General features: G+C 41.4%; 3 protein-coding genes across 3 annotated transcripts; all 3 read right to left on the reverse strand.

Annotated features, from left to right (window-relative positions):
* Positions 1–705: 705 nt before the first annotated feature.
* Tsp5D (Tetraspanin 5D) lies at positions 706–10,402 on the reverse strand. The gene is made up of 5 exons (XM_064691180.1): positions 10,292–10,402; positions 4,241–4,323; positions 2,516–2,707; positions 2,252–2,446; positions 706–1,207 (listed from the first exon to the last, which is right to left on the reverse strand). Exons 2-5 carry the CDS (start codon positions 4,301–4,303, stop codon positions 806–808), a joined length of 852 nt encoding a protein of 283 aa, XP_064547250.1. The 5' UTR covers positions 4,304–4,323; positions 10,292–10,402; the 3' UTR covers positions 706–805.
* Positions 10,403–12,747: 2,345 nt separating this feature from the next.
* Positions 12,748–14,201, reverse strand: LOC135434572 (protein THEM6). Its single transcript, XM_064691179.1, has 2 exons — positions 14,053–14,201; positions 12,748–13,877 (listed from the first exon to the last, which is right to left on the reverse strand). Exon 2 carries the CDS (start codon positions 13,854–13,856, stop codon positions 13,275–13,277), a length of 582 nt encoding a protein of 193 aa, XP_064547249.1. The 5' UTR covers positions 13,857–13,877; positions 14,053–14,201; the 3' UTR covers positions 12,748–13,274.
* Positions 14,202–14,987: 786 nt separating this feature from the next.
* On the reverse strand, positions 14,988–18,244 carry LOC135434581 (protein THEM6). The gene is made up of 3 exons (XM_064691189.1): positions 17,565–18,244; positions 17,295–17,509; positions 14,988–17,213 (listed from the first exon to the last, which is right to left on the reverse strand). The coding sequence occupies exons 1-3, from the start codon at positions 17,722–17,724 to the stop codon at positions 16,773–16,775; spliced, it is 816 nt and encodes a 271-aa protein (XP_064547259.1). The 5' UTR covers positions 17,725–18,244; the 3' UTR covers positions 14,988–16,772.
* Positions 18,245–20,392: the final 2,148 nt, after the last annotated feature.

The following is a 20,392-nucleotide window of genomic DNA, read 5'->3' on the forward strand; positions in this document are numbered from 1 at the left end:
CTTTTATTTAAATAAATAGTTTAATTTATTTTGTAACCTATACACAATTTTTGTAATTGTTATTTTTGTCTAGGAATGTGCTTGATAAACGTATAACTTTATATATATGTATATATATATATATATATATTGTTTTTTTTTTTAGTTTAGCTTATTTCATTTTTGATTGCATTGCGGGCAGTTGTTGTTGTCGTTTGTCTTCTTCCAATACTTAATTGCCGTGCAATAACATACAGGTTAGATATGGTATATAAATATATATAGCTTTCGATGTCTAAATACCAAACATTTGGTATTTTTCGGACCAAATTTTAGCTGTTAGTGTGTAGCTGACATTTGTGTAGATATTGATCAAAAAATGTATATATATAGATCTATGTATAAACTAGATGAGCACATCACAATATGGATATACTGCTAACTAATCGATTAGAAGCCCGCAAAGCTGACTTCACAAAAATACCACTAAATACTGCAGGAAAGCAAGCAAGCAAGCAACAAAAAAAAACAAAAAAAAATACTAAACTTGTGTGAACTCAGCTTTGGGCTTAGATATGTTACGAGCATTATTCGCCTTAGCACTTTTCTAATAATACAAAGTTCAGAAGAAAATAAACGAAGATATTTAAATTAATTTTTGGCACATTTCGCAGAAGGGCAACAAAAATAATACTAACAAAAAATGAGTGAGGGAGTGGGTGGGGGGGGGGGGGGGGTAATAATATTTGCAATAGCCTGTGTCTCGGCGCCTTGCTTTAGAAATTCTCCGCGTGTTGCGGAGGATCGGATCAATCTAGAGATGAGTTCAATCCTCCCAGCTGCTGGTGCGCGTCTGCGGATCAATCGATGGCGAGTACGACTTGTACGTGTCGGAGACCTTCTTGTGCTTCACCGTGCAGAACAACAGCATCGAGGTAATCAGCCCGAAGAGCTGGACAAACGCAATGCCCAGTCCGATGGCGCCGATCACATTTAGCTGGCCATTGAACCAACTATGCAGCGAATGGGCGCAGCCCTTGTCCCACCACAATGTGGGATTCTCGGATCTGCCGCAATCCACGCGCATCACCCCATCCCCGGAGCCCTCGGTCATCAGCTGGCGCTGATCGTACAGCTGGCGGCAGCAGGAGTCCGGCACCCAACGCTTGCCGCTCCACGACTGTATGTCATACCAGTCCTCGTACGACGACACGCCGCAGCATTCAAACTGTCACAAAAAAAAAGAAGAAGAAAGTAGAACAAAGAACAATTAAGTCAAGCAAGAACCTTGCAGTCGCCAGTAACCGACTGCGCCATACTCTGTGCACAGTATGAAAACGTTTCGAAAACAAAAATTTATATCTTATTTGTGGATTGCCTGCGATATATCTGACATTGTCTTATCCATCTATTATATAATCGCGGAGAAAGACGGAATATTAAATCCCAGCATAGCCTTTTGTTCTTCAACTTACAAATATTCTTAATTTAAGCATGAATCAATCTTGAGCTCAATATTTTCTATGAATTCAACTCTTTATTTAAGCTTGAATCAATCCTGAGATTAATTATTTATATACAACTTATTCTTAATTTAAATATGAATTAATCTTAAGCTTAATCTATTTTAAAATCTTCTTCTTAATTTAAGCATGAATTAATACTCAGCTTAATATTTGCTTATAATCCTATTCCTAATTTAAGTATGAATCAATTTAGAGCTCAATATTTTTTGTAAATGTTATTCTTCATTGAATCAATCTTGAGCTTAATCTTTTCTTAAGCACAAATTATTTTAGGCTTAATAAGTATTATTATGTATCTCATTCTCAATTAAAACATGAATCAATCTTAAGCTCAACCTTTTTTACAAATCTTCCATAGCCTTAAAAGTTTTCTACCAAACAATAATTCAAGGTAAAGAAATATCCGAAATTTCATAATACTGCATTAAGAAGTTCTGGATAGAGAAATAAGTTCTTAAAACAAGAAAATACTTTTAAGACTTCGATATGTTAGTTATTTGGATATATGCCTTATTCGGATTTTGACTAAAAAAAAGACCTTACTTTTATACTAAGTGTGTTTGAGCCAATCTGATAATCCGTCTGACAAATTTCTTGAGTCTAGCTATAAGAATGTGCAAGTTCTAAGCAGGTTGCATCTAACATGAAATAACTGACGAGAATATTACAAAGTTGACCCTAGGTAGCCCTCAGTAACACACACGTAGACAGAACACACACAACCAATATGCCCGTTTTTCACTTACCGACTGCTGCACACTGTCCCAAATGGCTGCCACAGATGGCGCCACCAGCGAGCCCCGATCGCTGGCATTGTAATGGCGCTCGATGCCGAAGCGCAGCTCGTTGGCCAGCGTGCGTCCGAGTCCGCCGCGAAAGAGGAACGCAATGGAGCCCACCAGGAACTCGCTCATGAACAGCATCACAATCAGCATAAAGTACTGGAGCAGTAGGAAAAACCGAGATTGATAAGCTGCCGCAAATTTATCCATGTGGATAAATGCACTTACCAGCACCAGCAGACAGCGGGACTGTACCCAAGCGCCGCAGCAGCCTAAGAAGCTGACCACAAATCCGATGCCGCCGATGCACATGAAGATCGTGTCCGCGCTCAGTCCCGCATTCTGTGGCAGCAGCGTTGCGTAGCCCTCGTAGCTGAGGCGCAGCCACAGGCCGGCTCCAAGGAAGGCGCAGCTGCACAGCTGCAAAAAGTCGAATACAATTTATCGATAACAAAAATCGTTTGAGTTGAGCGAAGCACTGAGAGTTCAAGAGTTCAAGAAAGCAAAGACATAGTGAGAAAGAAAGAGAGAGAGAAAGAGAGAGAGAGAGAGAGAGAGAAAGAGAGGTAGGCAGAAAGAGAGGCGAAGTTGCAATAAGTCAAACACAATTTGTCGATAACAATAATTGTTAGAGTTGAGCAAAGCACAGAGAGTGCAAAACAGCAAGTGTTAGAGAGAGACAGAGAGAGAAGCAGACAAAAGCTGCCTGCTGCTAGTGTTGGTTAACGCAAACTCGATTGTTCGCTCGCTTATCGTTTAACAGTTAATTTTTTCTTATTGACTTTCAATCGGGCAAATCGTTTGGCTTTGAGATAAACACCAACAACTATTGATAATTGTTATTACTCTAATTTATCAAAGAGCAATTTGCGAGCATTTATCTCTAATATTATTTAATACAAGAAGCGAGGGAAGCTTGCAACAAATTTAATTGTTATTACCCGGCATTGCGCGGACCAAGTGTTTTGCCGCAAATTGTCGTTATTTGTTAGTAGATCTACTTTTGTTTTGATAGCCGCACAGATTTGCTGCTTTTGGCCAATTATCTGACTGGCAAACAAGTTTCATTAATTTGTAGCTACAATTTTTCGAGAGCTCCTTACTAAGTGGATTGGTAATAAAAGCTATAGCCAAATACTCATCGCTTTAGCCAGGCAAAGAGTACACATGAGAGCTTTAATAATTGGACGGTAATTATGAAAAAGTAGAAACTAATGTGTGGCCAAATATGCCGAAATGTGGGTCCAAATGGTAGTTAAATATTATAAATAGAATTATATAGTGTTAGGAATTTGCCTTAAAGAGAATATTTTAAGAGAATAAAAATATGTTCGAGTCTAGCCTCTTAATACTTGGTAAAGTCTCTGAGTCCAATATCTAGCAGTTTATATATTTTACAAGCTGTTTAGTCTAGCCTCTTAACACTAAAAATCCAATATTTAACAGGATATACATATATTCTTCTAGCTTTTTAGTCCTAATGCTAAAGACTCCAAGTCCAATATCCAGCATGATATATGTATATTCTGCTAGCTTCTAATTAAAAAGTTTATTTGGAGTGTGAAAAGTATTCAAGCTTAATTCCTCCCAGATGATAACTATCGATAATTAGCTTGAAGATTGCAAGTCTGAGCTGTCCCAGCGATTAAGTTGCTTCGGCGACAAAACGTTAAGTGCACTGCGATTAGCCGCAATCGAGTGCTATCGAAATCTGCTGGCAATTATCGATAAACGATTGCTAATGAATGCGCCTGCCAGGCTGCCAGGTTGCCAGGTTGCACAACAAACGCCTGAGACAGACGCGCAGCGAGACAATGCGGCAACTTTGGCGTTTCCGCTGCAGACGAGGCTGAGAACTTTGTTGCCGGCGTCCATTGTTGTTGTTGTTGTTGCTGGCAGCAGCAACATATCCGCCCAGGGCCGAGCTCTCGGTGCCAGCTGGAAAAAACTCACCCACAGAATGATGTTGAGCCAGCAAAAGGTGCGGCGGATGCATGAGTAGCCGGCGTTGCCCATCTTCTGCTGGGAGCTGCTAGCTGCAAAGAGAGAAACAGAGCGAGTGAGAGAGCGAGAGAGAGAGAGAGAGAGGGAGAGATTGGCATAGAAATATATAAATCACGGCCTAATGGGGATTTAGAATAAAGAGTGTGTGTGTGTGGGGGGCGACAGGCAAGCGACGCGTTGCGCTGCATTCATTAGATACATTTGTATCTATTAAATGCGCGCTTTTTCGGAAATCACACACACACACACACACACAGAAAGCGACCTCATATCGAGTGTGTGTGTGTGTTCTGTGTATAAATAAATTCAAATTCATAAATTTCAACAAATTATTTTTGTTTTTAGTTTTTTCTATTGCATTTCCTTTGGCCTCATGTAACTGGATAAGTGTATCTGTCAGCGGGGCACATTGTATCTGCTGCATTCATGTTAAGCAATTGGCCAGCCGCAAAAAACTGCAGCTCTTGCATATACATAACAGCAGTATGTTTTTTTTTTTTTTTGCTCTTGTTTTTTAGTTTAATAAATTTACGACTTGCGAATAGCAACAACAACAACAACAACACACAGACACAATTATTATGAAATTCTCCAGCAGCTCAAATTACAAGCAGGCCGCCGCATGACGATCGTGCGGGGGCGTGGGGGGAAGGGGGGGTGGTTCGAGAGTACGTGAGTACTTGCTTATATCTGGAAAAGCTATTTACGTACTCGTTTTCTCTCTGGCCGCCGGCCTAGTTTACCCTTAAATGTGACGTAGGTCAGTCGAATCACAGTTGACCCCAACAACAATTGTTTAGCTTTCATTAGATTTACCGTGAGGCTAAGTTAAAGTCGTTAAATTCTAAGCAAAAACGTTAAGCACTAAATTGCCGGACTTTGGCACACCCTGCAGCTGGCATTGGATATATGCGATAAGCACATACTTGCTCTATCAATATAAATAAATATTAATTTATTGCATTTACACGAAATTTGTGCAATGTCCCTGCTCGGGCGCCTGGTAAATCTCGCACATGCGATCTAATGGTTGTGGCAAGCCACAGCAAAGTGTTAAAGTGTGCAAGCAACTTAATTTGAAGATCAAAAATGTAATAATACATATCTATATAGCTACACATATCTAATACATCTTACAAGAAATATTCTCAATGTCCCTGTTCGGGCGCCTGGTAAATGTCGTGCATTGGCAAAACAAATGTCTGCCAGCGATATAAGAAGCACTTTTAGCTCTAGGTTTGTGGAGTTTACCAATATGTGGTTCACATGTTAAGTAAATTAGCGAAAAAGTTGGGATATCTTCGGCATGCCGAAGTTTGAATACCCTTTTAGACATTTGCCTTACGGTTTTGCAGATATGTGAAAATAATGTAGCTCGTAAATGCTAAGTTTGCCATACAAAAACTCATTTATCGATCAATTCTTTCTATAGAGATATATAATAAAGTAATGCGATCTTAATAATATTTGACTCCTACATATATAAGCAGGGTAGCTTAGAAAGTAAATTCTGGGTTTGGTTAAGATATCTTGATACCCAAAATAGGATTCCTATACTCTTGGACCGATGATACCTATGATAACTATATGATATTATGATCTGATCCGGCTGTTCCCGACATATGTTCTACCGGCAACATAAAAAAGGACCTATGTAAGATTTCAAGATGATAGCTTATTAACTAAGAGACAAGTTCGCATAGCAAAAGAGAGAGAGGGACAAAGAGACAGACGAACAGTCGGAAGGACAGATGGACATGGATATATCAAGTCGGATGCTGTTCGAGGATATATATACTTTTAGGAGTGGGAGATGTCTTCTTTGATGCGTTACATACTTCGTGACCAAATTGTAAAACCCTCTACATGGGTATGAAAATATAGAAAATGCGTGTCCCTGCTCGGGCGCCTAGAGCTGCTGTAGACAGAGCAAACACAACAACAGCAACAACAACAACAACTGTAACTGTCGTTTGCTTATTTTCCAATTTAACTCAATAACGCGACATACTTAATGCCGTTTGTGCGCTGTGCCACGCCCACAGCCGCTGCCCACTTGAAATAACACCAGCTGGCTGTGTGTGTGTGATCGTGTGTGTGCGGATGTGCGAGAGTGATTTATGTGCACATTGGGAAATTGCCCATTTGCCCAAATGCCTCTGCTTAGTTCATAGGTCTAAACTGCCAAAGCTAGCGAAGAGTTAGCTAGAAATCTGCCCGAGACAAGGGAATGGGAGAAGGGAATGCTGCTGCTGCTGATATTGCTCATGTTGCTGCTATTCAACTGATCCTTACTAGTCCAAAATGGTATAAAATTCCAAAACCGAACATTATTTGGCCGAGATATTCCAAAAAAATCATAAAAAAGGTTGACATTACAAACATTATACCAATCGATAGTACTGTTCCGTGCGAGTCCAAAATGGTACAAAATTCCAAAATCGAACATTATTTGGCCGAGATATTCCAAAAAAATCATCATAGTCCAAACTTTCTAACTTTAAGCAACCAAGCATTTCGCTTAACAACAAATAAAATGATTTAACTGATCTTATTCAAGTCGAGTCCCTGCTCGGGCGCCTCTTAATTTGTGTGTAAAATTGATGCGATTTCCTATTGGGTAAACTACCTTCCCAGCTCGACTACAGGGCATTTTAATTTGATCTCCACGTCTGTCAAACTCACATGCAACACATGTATGCCACGACCGATGCGGCTTTTGCATGTGAAAGACAAGCTGGAAATATGTTAATTGTGAATATGCTGTGAACACGACGGCGGCATTCAACAGGTTGTCGTTGCAATTTCTTGTACGATTTATGTGCATACACGAGACAAAAAATGTATTTTGGAATAATTACGAAAATCTATTGTTAAGTCTGATGTCTACAAATGCATACATTCACTTAAAGAACCTCTTGACATATTTACTGGCACTCATTTTCATGGATTTCCAAGCGGTTGATAGAATATCCAAAGTTGAGCTAAGTATACAATAGTCAAGAAAGATATATAGAGAGAGAGAGAGAGAGAGAGAGAGAGAGATAGATATAGATACAGAGGAGGTCGGACAAGGGCGCAGCTTTAAATAAAAGGGCGTGGCGGGGGCTGGGTAAGCAAATCAGTGAGCACGCGCCAACAATTGCAGACTGGAAGAAGTTGCAACAAGTGTTGGGGCAAAAGTGTTGCATGCAACAAGAGCAACAGCAACAAGTGGAAGCTGCGATTATAAGCCTAACCCTGATGCTGATAATGATCATAATAATAATGATGTTGTTGCTGCTGGTGTTGTCTTTGCTGTTGTTGCTGCCGCAAGCGTAACTAAAATAATAATGAAATAGTTGCAAATAATGCGCGGCCTGTCCGGGGCCTAGAGCTGCTGTGGACAGAGCCCAAGTGCGAACAATTGTTGTCCGCAAACACAACAACAACAACAACAACAGCAACAACAACAACAACTGTAACTGTCGCTTGCTTATTTTCCAATTTAACTCAATAACGCGACGGACTTAATGCCATTTGGCGCTGGAAATTTGCGATTTACTTGTGCGCTGTGCCACGCCCACAGCCGCTGCCCACTTCAAATAACACTAGCTGGCTGTGTGTGTGTGTGTGTGTGTTTGTGATCGTGTGTGTGCGGATGTGCGAGAGTGATTTATGTGTACATTGGGAAATTGCCCATTTGCCCAAATGCCTCTGCCCAGTTCATAGGTCTAAGCAGCCAAAGCTAGCGAAGGGTTAGCTAGACATCTGCCCGAGACAAGGGGAATGGGAAAAGGGGAAGAGAGGGGGCGAAAAGAGCTGACATACAGATGTGAGCTGTGCCAGCTGCCAGCCTGGGACGATCTGATCTTGCTGCTGCTGATATTGCTCATGTTGCTGCTGTTGCAGGTGTTGCTCTTGGGAAATGCTGTTGTTGCTGTTGTTGCAAAAATTCATAACAGAGGAGCTAGTGGGTAGAGCGTGGTGTCAGGCTTTAGCCAATGTTGCTGTTGTTGTGCTTGTTGCGTCTGCTGTTGCTTCTATTGCAAATGTTGCTGCTGTTGGTAATGTTGCTGTTGTAAATTGGCAAAGAGGCAGGATAGCGAGTATGTAGCAGGGGCGTGCTAAGAAGAGTGTTGCTGATGTTGTCAATGTTGCTGCTGATGTTGCTGTTGTAATGAGGCAAAGCAGTAGGAAAGGGTCTCTGAGTAAGGGGGCTGGTAAGAAGAACAGTTGCTGCTGTTGCTTCAATTTAATGTTATATAATGTTGATGTTGCTGTTGCTGTTCGTGCATTTGTTGTTGTAAAGAGACAAAGGAGGTGAAAAGGGACTTAATGGTAGTCAGGGGATAAGAAGAATAGTTGCTGCTGTTGCTTTAATTGCAAATGTTGCTGCCAATGTTGCTGTTGCTGCATGGACTGTTGCTGCTATTGCTGCTGTTGTTGCTCTTGCAAAAGGGGAATAGGATACTTTTGTTTGTTAAGGCGGAGTGTGAGACCATTGCTGATGTTGCAGGAAGAAGTAGCAGCATTTGTTGAAAGATCCGAACTAGACTAAAACAATTGCTGCTGATGTTGCTATTTCTGCTGCAACTATTGCAAATATTGCTGCTGTGTTTACTCCCTTTATTGCTTATGTTGCTGCTGTTTATGCCGTTGTTATTGCCGCTGCGAAAGCAGGCGAAGCAAGTTCTTGCGAGCGCGGAGCTATCACAATTGCTGTTGATGTTGATGTTAAAGCAACTATTGTAAATATTGCTGCTGTGCTTGTGTTTTCTATTGGATATGTTGCTGCTGTGAAGGGAGAAGTACAGACCGCTTGTGAGCGCGAAACTAAGACAATTGTTGCTGGTGATGCTGTTGCTGTTGCTATTGATGGTGCATCTTTTGCCGATATTGCTGCTGTGATTGTTGATTTTACTGCTTATGTTGCTGCTGTGAAAGGGGAAGCAGGCAGTTCATAGAAGCGCGGGACTTAGGCAATTGCTGTTAAAGCAACTACTGCTCTATTGCAAATATTGCTGCTGTGATTGTGTCTTTCGTTAGACATGTTGGTGCTCTTGTTGCTGCTGTGAAAGGATGAGCATCTTTTGCAGATATTGCTGCAGTGCTTGCACCTTTTACTGCTTATGTTGCTGCTGTGAAAGGGGCAGCAGGGAGTTCTTAACCGAAACAGTTGCTGTGGCAACCATTGTAAATATTGTTGCTGTTGCTGCTTGGATTGCCGATGTAATACCAACAGCTGCTGCTGCTGCTGCTGCGGCTGCGGCTGCTGCTGTTGGGAACAGGGGAGAAAGGTAGTCTATGTTGCTGTTGCAAATGCCACTGCTGTACATTTTCATGGCCAGACAACTGTTGGCCCAAAGACAACATTTTGCAGCATTTTCACTGGCGCTTGACCAGACGCCAAAGTTGTTGCTGTCGTTGTTGTTGCTGTTGTTGTTGTACAAAGTGTCGCGTTTACGAAAAGTTTTCTCTTTTTGCGCCGAGTGTCTTTTGCAGGGGGAGGGTTGCGGGAACTTCAAGCGGGGCAGTCAGTTAAAGGGGCCAATCTATGCATCTATCCGGCTTTGAGTTTGTTTTAGTCAGCCCGTCCCCCCCCCCCCCTCTACCCTACCCCTTTTGCGGCATTTCTTTTCAGTTGCAAATTACTTCAAGTTGTTCGAATCTGGTTTTGTGCGGCGGCAACTGTTGTTGCTGCTGCTGTTGTTGTTGTTGTTGTTGTTGTTGTTGTTGCTGCTGTCAATAAACTGCGCTAGCTGCGATTTTGTTATTGTTGTGCATAATAGACGCCCTCCGCCCGCCCTCCCCTCGCCCCAGGCCCGTGCATAAAGTCTGGCGAGCGTCTATGGATCGAATAACTTTAAGCTCATCAAAAATAATAATAATAATAAAAAAAAAACAGCTTGAAACTGGGCGTAGGTAAATACTTTATATGTATAGGCACATGCTTTACAATCGTTGTCTTTCTTCAGATATATATATATATATATGTATATATTAACTTGCAACACGTACTTTATTATAATGCTCCGTCGCCCGATAATAGAAACACTTTTGGCTTTGGCCCGATAAAAAAAAACCACTCAACACACGCGCGCACAAAAACAAAAAATAACAATTTTTTGATTATTTCTAAATTTTGAAAATTTTAAATATTTGTTTCTTTCGACAATTTACAACACTGAGTTGCTTGTTGCTTTTTACAGCACAGAAAACCGAAAGAAAAAAAAAAACCGATTTTCGTTCAATTTTTTTTGTGATATATTTATTTAAAATTGTATTTTTTCAGTTCGTTGCGTTGTTTTATTTTGAAAATGTTTTCTTGGCTATTTTTTACTGCTGGTTGCTGCAGCTCGTCGCGTGCTGCTGCTGCTGCTGCTGCTGCTGTTCTATGCGCTCGCAGCGGCTGTTCAAAATAAACTGAAAACTGAAAATTCTCCGCAGTTGCCGTTAAAAATAGTCGCAAATCCCGAGCCGAAGCTGGCGCACACGAGCGACAACAGCGAGCAGCGAAATTGCTGTTGTTGTTGCCGTTACTGTTACTGTTGTTGTTGTTGTTGTTGTTGTTGTTGTTGCTGCTGTTGTCGGTGTCTGCATGCAGCTGCTGCCGCAGCATGCTGTTGGGCAAAAGGGGCCTTTGGCGGGGCGCGCTGCTGCAATCACATTCTACACTCTCTCGCTCTCCCGCTCTCCCTCTCTCTCTCGCTCTTAGGCCGTCTCTTCATGCGAAGGCACGGCCTGCATGCTTATGAATGAGATTTATGTTTAGATTTCAGTGTCACGTTTTGATCCACATTTCAAAATACAACAACAACAAAAAACAAAGAGCAGAGAAAAAAGAACAAAAAGAACAACAAATAAGCAAAGGCCTAAAAAACAGAAATCTACAAAATACTCGCTCTTTTTATGGCCCATTTCAGGCGCTGCACAAATTAAGAAGCTATAAAAGAAAAATCGCGCATACGCTCTGTGAACAACGGGCATAAATTAGCAGAAAACAAGAGTACACCGGGAGGGAGGGTACGACTGGGAGATACCCTAACTGCACATACAAGCACATTCTCACACACTCACAACTCTGCTTCTTCTCTCCTCTGCCCCACACTATGAGAAATGCATTCTTGAATAACTTCGGTCTTTATAGTCCGATTTTTATGAAATTTTCCGGACTTAAGTATGGAATGCCAAAGTTGGTATACACCAATGCGCAAGATTCTTGGGATTACATATCCCTTTTCTTTAAGGTTTTCTTCAATTAATGTGAAAAGTTTGGGTAGGCATAAAGAATTGGAAATATTCGAAAGCTGCGTATTCTATAGGAAAAGCTACATATTACGTTTGATGTATGTATCTAGTTCTTGGAATCCTCGAGATATGCTTAAAAGCCTAAGTTTCAAAATTGAAAAGTATGAAAAGCTCGTTCTGTGTATAAGGAATATATATTACAAATCTCAAGTGATCAGGAATAAATGTAAGCTTTAGGGATTCGCAGATGCTTTCTTCTGCCTATTACATACACTTACACAAAGCCATTATACCCTGCTTATCCATTTTCAAGGGTGCAGGACTTAAAAACATAAGCAAAATGTGGTGCAGCAACACACCAAGTGGTGTCAAAACTCAAAGCATATCATTTAAGAGATTTCTTATAAACAAGAGCATTGAAAAGCAGCAAATATTCGCCTAGAAGATACCCTGTAGAGGGCTCCAGTGTGTAAACATGAAATAACTATGCTCTATATTAACATAACAAAAGCCTTAAATTAACTTATTAAACAACATAAAGAATAAATAGAATATGTTTTATATATATGATATATATATAATTTATATAATTTTATAGAAAATTATACAAAATGAGGCGCATTGTTTAATCAGTCAATTTATTTTATATTGTTTTAAAGTTTTGCAAAGTTTTATATACGTTGCTTTGACTGTTCGAAATTGTGGCGTAACTTCTGTTTTAGAAGCTTAAAGCTTTAACTAACTGCAAAAGCTTAATGCTTTGTTTTGCTAAAGCTTTAAGCTCTTATGTAATGTGATTTGTGCAATGCATTCAATAGATTTATTATGCATTCAAACCAATTTGAAAAAAAAAACAAATTAGCTTTGCCATAAATCAAAGTCGTTTAGGGCAAAAAGTGGCGACTTGAGCATACCCTGTATTCAAAAATATCAGCATATATCGTAGGTACTTTACTTATTTTTTCTTTGAAAAGTTCTTATACAATACAAAATGATTCCTTAAATAATACTGTCAATGTCATAGTATCTCCAAATGGAATAGTCATGAGAAGAGAATTTAAGTTAGGCAGCCTCTTTTAAGCATTTCTCAATACACAGGGTATCAAACCTATGGCATAATAATTAATGTTTATTTTTGGAAACATTTTAAACGTTGATTTAATGATGTAAGTGAAAGCTGCGCTTATTAGCTGCTACATTACCTAACAAAAATAACGCAAAAGCGATTAAGTTTTTTATTTTTAGGCAATATTTATTTATTTATTGGGCGCATAAAGTTGTATTTGTGCGAAAAAGCGCTGGAGCTTCAAAGCTTACAAAACAGCTGTGCACATGTGCGTGAGCTTACGGTAACGTTACGCACAAATTACGGTAATGTAACGCAAAACTGATTGCGTATCATTATTACGTCACGTAACTAAAAACCTTGTGTGTTGGGTAATGCATTTAGAACGTAGCAAACAAGGAACAACACAGCTGCTGTGCGTTATTCGCTTACGTGACGTTAAGGCGTTACGTAACGTGAGATGACGTTACGCTATTGTTGCACTAAAAATTCACATTTTTTAGCCTCATACAACAAATTTCTTTATTTATGCAAATGAAAAAACAAAAAAAACACAGTCAATGAAAAATGAAAGCAAAGAAACTAAAGTAAAGAGCGCTATGATAAAAGAAGCGAAAGATGGAGAGAGAGAGAGAGTGAGAGCGAGTTGCGCTTGAGCAGAGACGCTAACGAGCCATTTTCTGGGGCTCATTTCTCTTTGCGCAACTTTTGGCTGGATACCTCGATGGCCTCCAGCCAGAGCTTTAAATCGTCCGGCATCTCCGGCCGCTTGGCGGCCTCCGGATACGTCTTGAGCAGATCGCTGACATTGCAATTGGTGATGCACTGCTTGGAGAGGGCAACGGCGCGCACAAAGCCATCGGCCAGTGTTATAAACTGTTGCTCCAAATAGATGGCCTTGTCATCCCACCAGACGAGCCTCGTCTGGATCTTGTACGGATGGAATATGGGTATGGTGCGGCGATACCGCACGCTGCTGGCACCCTGGACGGCGCCGCCGCCGCGCTGACGCACCAGCTCATAGAGATTGGTCAGCGCATAGAAATGGAAGCGGGCAAAGTCCAGTTCGCGCAAATAGCGCGCATTGTTCATGTGCCGCAAAAAGATGTCCACATCCTGCGTGGTGCACAGGCCATAAATGGTTGTCGCATCTGTCACCTTGCGCTTGCCCTGGAACAGCCGGCCGGCGAGCACCGTGCAAACGCAGCGTATAAAATAGTTAACATCCCAGATGATGTACAGTATCAATAGCACCACCAGCAGCGACATGGCGACGACAAGGTTTTTTATCTGCAAAAGGTTGCCAGAGAAGAAAAAAATGAAAAACCCGTTAGTAGCGAAAGTTTGTTCCAAGTAATGCGCGAGACTTTGAACCGTTATTTCGTATGCGGGATGTCAATTAGATGCATTGAATATACAAAATATATGTATGTATATCGATATCCTCCCTGATTCTAGTACTTACAGTAGACACTCAAAACCCAAAATGCGATAACGTTGCGAAGTCAGAAATATTTATCAGCGATTGGGCAACGGCGGGCAATGCAGACGATCAACTGCCAGCGACAAGCGACCGAAGGCAACTAACTGATAGGAAAGATACCAAGCAAAAGCTGACTCAAGTGCCAAGCGGCAGGCCGACGCGACGGCAGTGTTGGCCATGCAGCTAGTTTCTGGCTGCACTTGGCTGTTTTTTCAGCGATCAATTTAGCTTGCACTGGAGAAGTTTGCAGTTGCCGCTATTTCTGGCATTTTTGTTGTTGCTAGTAATTATCAAAACTTAGTCACTGTTTTTTTTTTTTGATTATGTGACATCTTGCAACACTGCAGCTAAACTAATTTAATTATATACAGTCAATTCGGCTGATTTTAGCCGTTTTCAACATTAAATGCAGCTACTTTTCCAAAGCGACAGTTGTCAGCACTGGCAAAATCAGCTGCAAGCCAAACGAAAGTTGACCAATCGCAGCGGGAGAGCGCAACAGCAGCAGAGCTGAAGTCAGCAAGTAAGAGAGAGAGCGAGAGAGCGAGAGAGCGAGAGAGGCTTAAAGTTCAGGCAGGCCTGGCCATGCTTAACGCAGGCGTCTCAAGTTCAAAGTCTAATTATAAACGGTCAAGTTCTTGTGAGTCCCACACAATGTACATCAGCTTGCATATATTACGCGCATTAGGTGCGATGGACGTGCGCTCATAAATGCTTAATTTAATGCAGCATAGGTTTTTTATACTAGTACATAAAAAAGAAGAAATGTTGAGTGAAAATTATTGTAAAAAATAACCAAACACAAGAGAAATATATGTATATGTAAATTAGAAGATACATGTTTAAACGAGCCAATAAAAATATGTAATAATTTTTAATAATGCGAAAGGCTTTCTGAAATGAAGATTTCTCTGTAATATTGCCAACCACTTAATACATAATATAGATAAGGACTAAATCCAAATTTGCCAGCTACCTGCTGAAAACACACTTAACTTGTATTTAGAAATATAAAAAAACAAAATTCGATTAGCAAATCAAATGATAAGATAATAAATATTCATACGAAGAAAATAAGAGAATGACCATTTTTATTTTATAAGTATAAGATACCAAGCTTGATATTTGTAATAAATAAATAATAATCGAGTGGGAAGAGTGTCTGAAGAGCACCTTGAATTTTGCTCGCTCTTCGCTTGCTCTCTTCGTGCTCTCTTGGCATGCCTGCATTTGCGAGCACTTGCACTTGAACTTGAATTTAATCGATTTACCGCTGTTCTAAGCCGTTTCCACTGTTTGCTAGCACTTGAGTCTCATGACGCGCGTGCAAATTGCCAACGATTGACATTTAACACTTAAGAGAACTAAGCGACAAATTCATTTCATTTGTTCTGGAATTGCCAGAGTCATCGTGAACTGTTAGCTTGACCATTTACAGTTTGTTTACATTGTTGACAGTTGCCAAGCTCGGCCTTGCGTCCCAGCGTCTGGTGGAAACAACTTGTTTACTTCGCACTTTCTCACACTGCGCTCTTTCGACTGGTTTCAACACGAACATCTACACAGTACATTTGTATATGTATGTGTTCAAATAATACTTAGTTGCAATTGGTCTAAGGTCAGCGAAATAAGCAAATAAGGCTAGCTGATCTATGGGAATTTTAGGTTGAACCGAAAAGTCTCGTATTTGGCTAGCTGTTCACTTCCTTATCGCTTAACTAATAAGTATGACTATGCGTTTAATTTGTAAATGGGCGTAAAGTCATTGTTGTTGTTGTTTTATAATTGCGTGCATTGTCGTTACTAGACAATTAAATGCACTTAAAGCTCTCAAACCAGATGATCCTAGTCACGTTTCACAAGCGCAGTCACAGCTTTAATTGTTCTAGAAGCACACTTTCCAGCACTGCATTTCCTTTTCCAATGAGGTAGCCCTAATCTATTAGTTAGTTAGTTACCTGCCTGAGCACAAGGCGCGCAGCTAACATATATGAATTAGCCTTTTAATCACCAGGACTCCGAGTTCCTGCTCCTGTTGTTGAAGCCAAATTAAAGCAGAGAAGCGTGCGAACGTTTGCCAACACTGCGCTTGCAAGTCCCTGCTCGGGCGCGCATGAATAACAATTGTTAAAGTCCATCCGTGCACATAATTGCTAATCTTGCGTTTACCAACACTGCCCAGCACAGCATTCAAGTCAAGTCCCTGCTCAGGCGCATGTGAATTGTGTTGAGACCCCAAATTGAAACCGAGAGAAACGCTCAATTTTACAAGTTGGTAGATCTAAGCACATATTTACTAGACTAGCGCACACACACACACGCACACAGGCACACACACACACACACAGAGAGAGAGAGAGAGAGAGAGAGAGAGAGAGACATTAAGTAATTGTGGGTGATTAGCTGTGGATTCTAGTCGTAGTTGGATGCTGAGATTACATTGATTCGGCTACGGTGCACTTAGGGCTAGGCCAGACCGACTCAAATTCAGATTCAGATTCAGATTCAGACCGACTTAAGGCTAAGGTTGAAGCACGCTCGTCAACATTTGCACGCACATAGAAAAATTATTAAAAAAAAAAAAAAAAAAGTAGAAGAAGTTAAGAAATGTTCAAGCGGAAACGGAATGCCGTGCTCGAGTACCGCAGAGTCCATGGCAAATGAGTTGAGTTGAGTTGATTTGCGGGATGGGATGCACTCGGTCAGCAGCCGCTACGCAGATTCTTGCTGGACATGTCGTTGTACTCGATCCACTTGCACAGCTCCGGCGGCAGCGGCGGCTTCAGCTTGACACTGTATGCCGCCGCCGCCGCCGTCGCCGTCGCTGCCGCCGTTGACGTCGTCGATGTTGCGACTGTGGTTGCGACACGTCCGTTCTCGGCCTGCGCTGCCTCGAGCGTGGTCTGCGGCACCTGCAACGCCTGGGCCATGCCCACCGGCTGCAGGCTGGCCGTGGAGCTGAGCGTGTGCCGCGACGCCTGCAGCGGCGTCGCCGCCGTCTTGGGCAGCAGCTCGGCCATCACGCTGTCCATGGAGACGTCGATGACCCGCTGCCGGCAAATGACAATGCAGTGGATAAACTGATCCGAGGGACGCACAAAGCGATGCTCCATGAACAGCGACTGCTCGTCCCAGTAGATGATCTGCAAAAGAGCGCCAATTAGTTATTGCTCCCAGTTGCAGTCCCAGTTGCAGTCCCAGACCCCGCCACCTGCTCTACGCACCCTGGAGATGATCTTGAAGCGATGAAAGGGTCGTATGAAGCGACGATACCGTATGGTGGCCGCGCCCTGAAACACCGATCCGCCCAGTTTGGTTATGGTGCGATACAGCTTGGTGCGCTCATAGAAGTCGACGCGGGCAAAGTCCAGCTCCCGGAAATAGCGCGCATTGTTCATATGGTAGAGCAGGGTGTCCACGTCGTTGCTCAGACAGAGACCTGGCCGGAATAGAGAGGGTATAAAGGATAGTAAATCGGAAGCACGGCAACCTACCGTTCACGGTGGTCGTCTCCAGGATGTGGCAGCGTCGCTTGACGAAGCGCGCCAGCAGCACGCAGAGGCACATGCGCAGGAAATAGTGCAGCTCCAGCAGGCCGTAGAGCAGGACCAGCGCCAGCAGGCAGCCGAGCGCCACATAGCAGACCAGCTCCATCTTCCAGGTGCGTGGCGGTGCGGTGCGAGGCGAGGCGGTGCGAGGCGAGGCGAGGCGAGGCGAGGGGCGACGTCTAATTAAAAACGGGCAGCCAAATAGCGCGCAGGGTGGAAGCCAGTCAAGCGCCAAGTGGCCAGTTCTATGTATGTTGTCTACCCTATATAGTATATAGTATATATGAACTTATATCAATATATTTTGGACTCTTTTTTCTTGTGATTTATTTCCTTTTGTGGGTTGTTGTCCTGGCTAAAGGCTGAGGCGGACGCCTTTGAAAATTAGGTCATGCTGCTGACGTTTGCCGCGATGCCGCATAGGCTGATTGCACACAGACACACACGGACACACACGGACACACACACAGACACACGCGCGCAGGATCCAGCTAATTTGTTTTGAACAGTTACCAAAATGCACAACAACAAAAATAACAGCAACAACAACAACAGCAGCAGGGAGAACACGATGCACAGTGTGCAAGAGAATTGTTTTTAGCGACGCGCCAACCGCAGCGACAACAGCGCACTAAAAACTTTTTGGCCAAAATGCTGCCGGACCAGGCAGCGACGTCTGCGCGCTGAATAAGCGTCGACGTCGACTGTGACTGCGACAGCGACTGCGACGTCTTGCTGGCATCCTCGAAACAGCTCAGCTTTCAGCTGAGCAGCAAGCCAAAAAGCACACGCGCAAAAGCCGAAGCTTTTGCTTTTAGGGGTTGAACCTGTTGCCGGCGTCGCGGCGACTGCGACAGCGACTGCGACAGCAACTGCAGCCTGTGAGCTTTTTTTTCTTCTGTTTTTCTGTTTTTGCTGTTTTTTGTTTTGATTTTTTCTTTGTCAAGCTGCAGCTTCCGCTGCTAATGGCATCAGCGACTAACAACAACAGCAATAACAGCAGCGGCAGAGCGCAACAATAACAAAATTCCTTAGCTCTATTTGTTGTTGTTCGCTTTCCGAGAGTTCGTAGCTTTGGTATATTACCTGTTTTTTATTCATAAAGTTGCCAAAACAAATATTGCATTGCGCCAAAAAAAAAAAAAAAATAATAATAAATAAATAAAAATAAAAAAAAACACAAAAACCGAACACAAATAAATACAAAGTTCTAAAACCGATTGTTCTTTGAGCCAGTTGCATACTCGCACACTCCTTGTATGTATGTATATACCCTTACCAAGAAGTTTATTGGGCGGCTTCATTAGCTATACCAAGCTTGCAAGGATTCCAAATCGAATAAAGCTTTTCTACGCAAGCTTTAACTATATGCAAGCTTTCCGACAGGGATAAAAGCTTAAAAAGCTGCTGGTTAAAATATTTGATATAGACATATACGGAAATGTGTATGATCCTAACAAAAAGCGTGCCTTACTTGGGAGCTTTAAGTCTATTTATTCTACCGTGAATATCAACTATACAGAAGCCACGAAATTTCCAAAATATGCTAAAGACTTAAAAGGGTTCGAGCTCTTGTTCTCGGTTAACATTTTGCAAAAGCTCAGTGCCCATAAAAAGCTTTCAAAGTGCAAGCTCTAAACAATTTTAATTGGTATATATTTCCATATCCATATCGAGAAAACTTTATTAACAATAAATTATATGTTTATAAATATTTTAATATTATAATCATAAAAAAAAAAACTATAAAAAAAAGCGTATAAGATCGATTACACGTGCCGATTTTTGAAGCTCCACAAAGTTTGGAAGATTCTACTTAACATACATTTTCGTATTAAGTATTTATATTAAAAACTCAAAAAAAACTGCATAAAAAATACAAATTCCAGGTGGTTGCCCTCCATGAAAACGTGTCTTTCTTTAAAGGCTTAACAAAACTTTGGGTATTCGACTTTATTTATGTTTTTTGCTAGTCAACTCAATCGGAACTAACCAGACTTATAGAGCTCCACGAAAATGGGGAATTCACTTAGCATCCATTAAGAATACCAAAATGCAGTCTGAGTAAAGCCAAGCGCAGCTAGAGCTAGAGCTGATCAGTTTTGTATATATATATTTAGGTATATATGTATATACTTTATATAGGTATACAGACTCAAAGCAAATTTTTCAATAGTTTTCAAGGATTCTAGGAAAAAACAAGTACAAGAAATAATTTCAAAAGGCCAGACATACATATATTATATTAATTATTATAATTATATATATATATTTTTTAATATTTTCTACATATGTATATCTTCAAGAATTTTTTCTGTTTCAAAACGTGAACCAGCTTAGATATATCGCTTGATTATGTCTAAATAATTCCCGGAAAAAAGACCCTTGCATATCAAAGCATTAACCTAACCTATAACAAGTTCTGTGTAAAATGGAAGATTATTAAAATGAAAATTATCTTCATAAGTCCCAAGTTTGTAAGACAAAAGTTTGCTTACACTTAGAATATTGCTATACACTTTCTTTCCTCAAATATTGGAGTATTATTAGAAAAACACATTTGGCTGTCCCAGGCACAGGCATCTCTTCGAGTCCTGCCCAAAAGTTCAGTTCCATCAGTCAAAGTTTCTAGGCCCATTGATCTTGAGGCCTGCCACAAAAAAGCATTCAAGAATGTAATCAACGACAAAACTCAGGTAAAAACAAGTGAGAGTGCTTAAGTCGGGAGTGCTCGACTAGGAGATATCCTGAACCCTTCCCTTCATATCAGGCGC

Source organism: Drosophila montana, unplaced genomic scaffold, assembly GCF_035044405.1.
Source record: "Drosophila montana isolate Dmon_TW-CO22-7 unplaced genomic scaffold, ASM3504440v1 contig_3416_1, whole genome shotgun sequence".
Taxonomy (NCBI): domain Eukaryota; kingdom Metazoa; phylum Arthropoda; class Insecta; order Diptera; family Drosophilidae; genus Drosophila; species Drosophila montana.

Excerpts from the sequence above, each read along its gene's own strand:
- Tsp5D (XM_064691180.1), bottom strand. The coding sequence starts at position 4,303 with ATGGGCAACGCCGGCTACTCATGCATCCGCCGCACCTTTTGCTGGCTC. Across the intron at positions 2,447-2,515 it reads CCCGCTGTCTGCTGGTGCTG|TACTTTATGCTGATTGTGAT; the intron begins GTAAGTGCATTT and ends CTACTGCTCCAG. Across the intron at positions 1,208-2,251 it reads GGGACAGTGTGCAGCAGTCG|TTTGAATGCTGCGGCGTGTC; the intron begins GTAAGTGAAAAA and ends TTTTTGTGACAG.
- LOC135434572 (XM_064691179.1), bottom strand. The coding sequence starts at position 13,856 with ATGTCGCTGCTGGTGGTGCTATTGATACTGTACATCATCTGGGATGTT.
- LOC135434581 (XM_064691189.1), bottom strand. The coding sequence starts at position 17,724 with ATGGAGCTGGTCTGCTATGTGGCGCTCGGCTGCCTGCTGGCGCTGGTC. Across the intron at positions 17,510-17,564 it reads GGAGACGACCACCGTGAACG|GTCTCTGTCTGAGCAACGAC; the intron begins GTAGGTTGCCGT and ends TATTCCGGCCAG. Across the intron at positions 17,214-17,294 it reads GCTTCAAGATCATCTCCAGG|ATCATCTACTGGGACGAGCA; the intron begins GTGCGTAGAGCA and ends GCTCTTTTGCAG.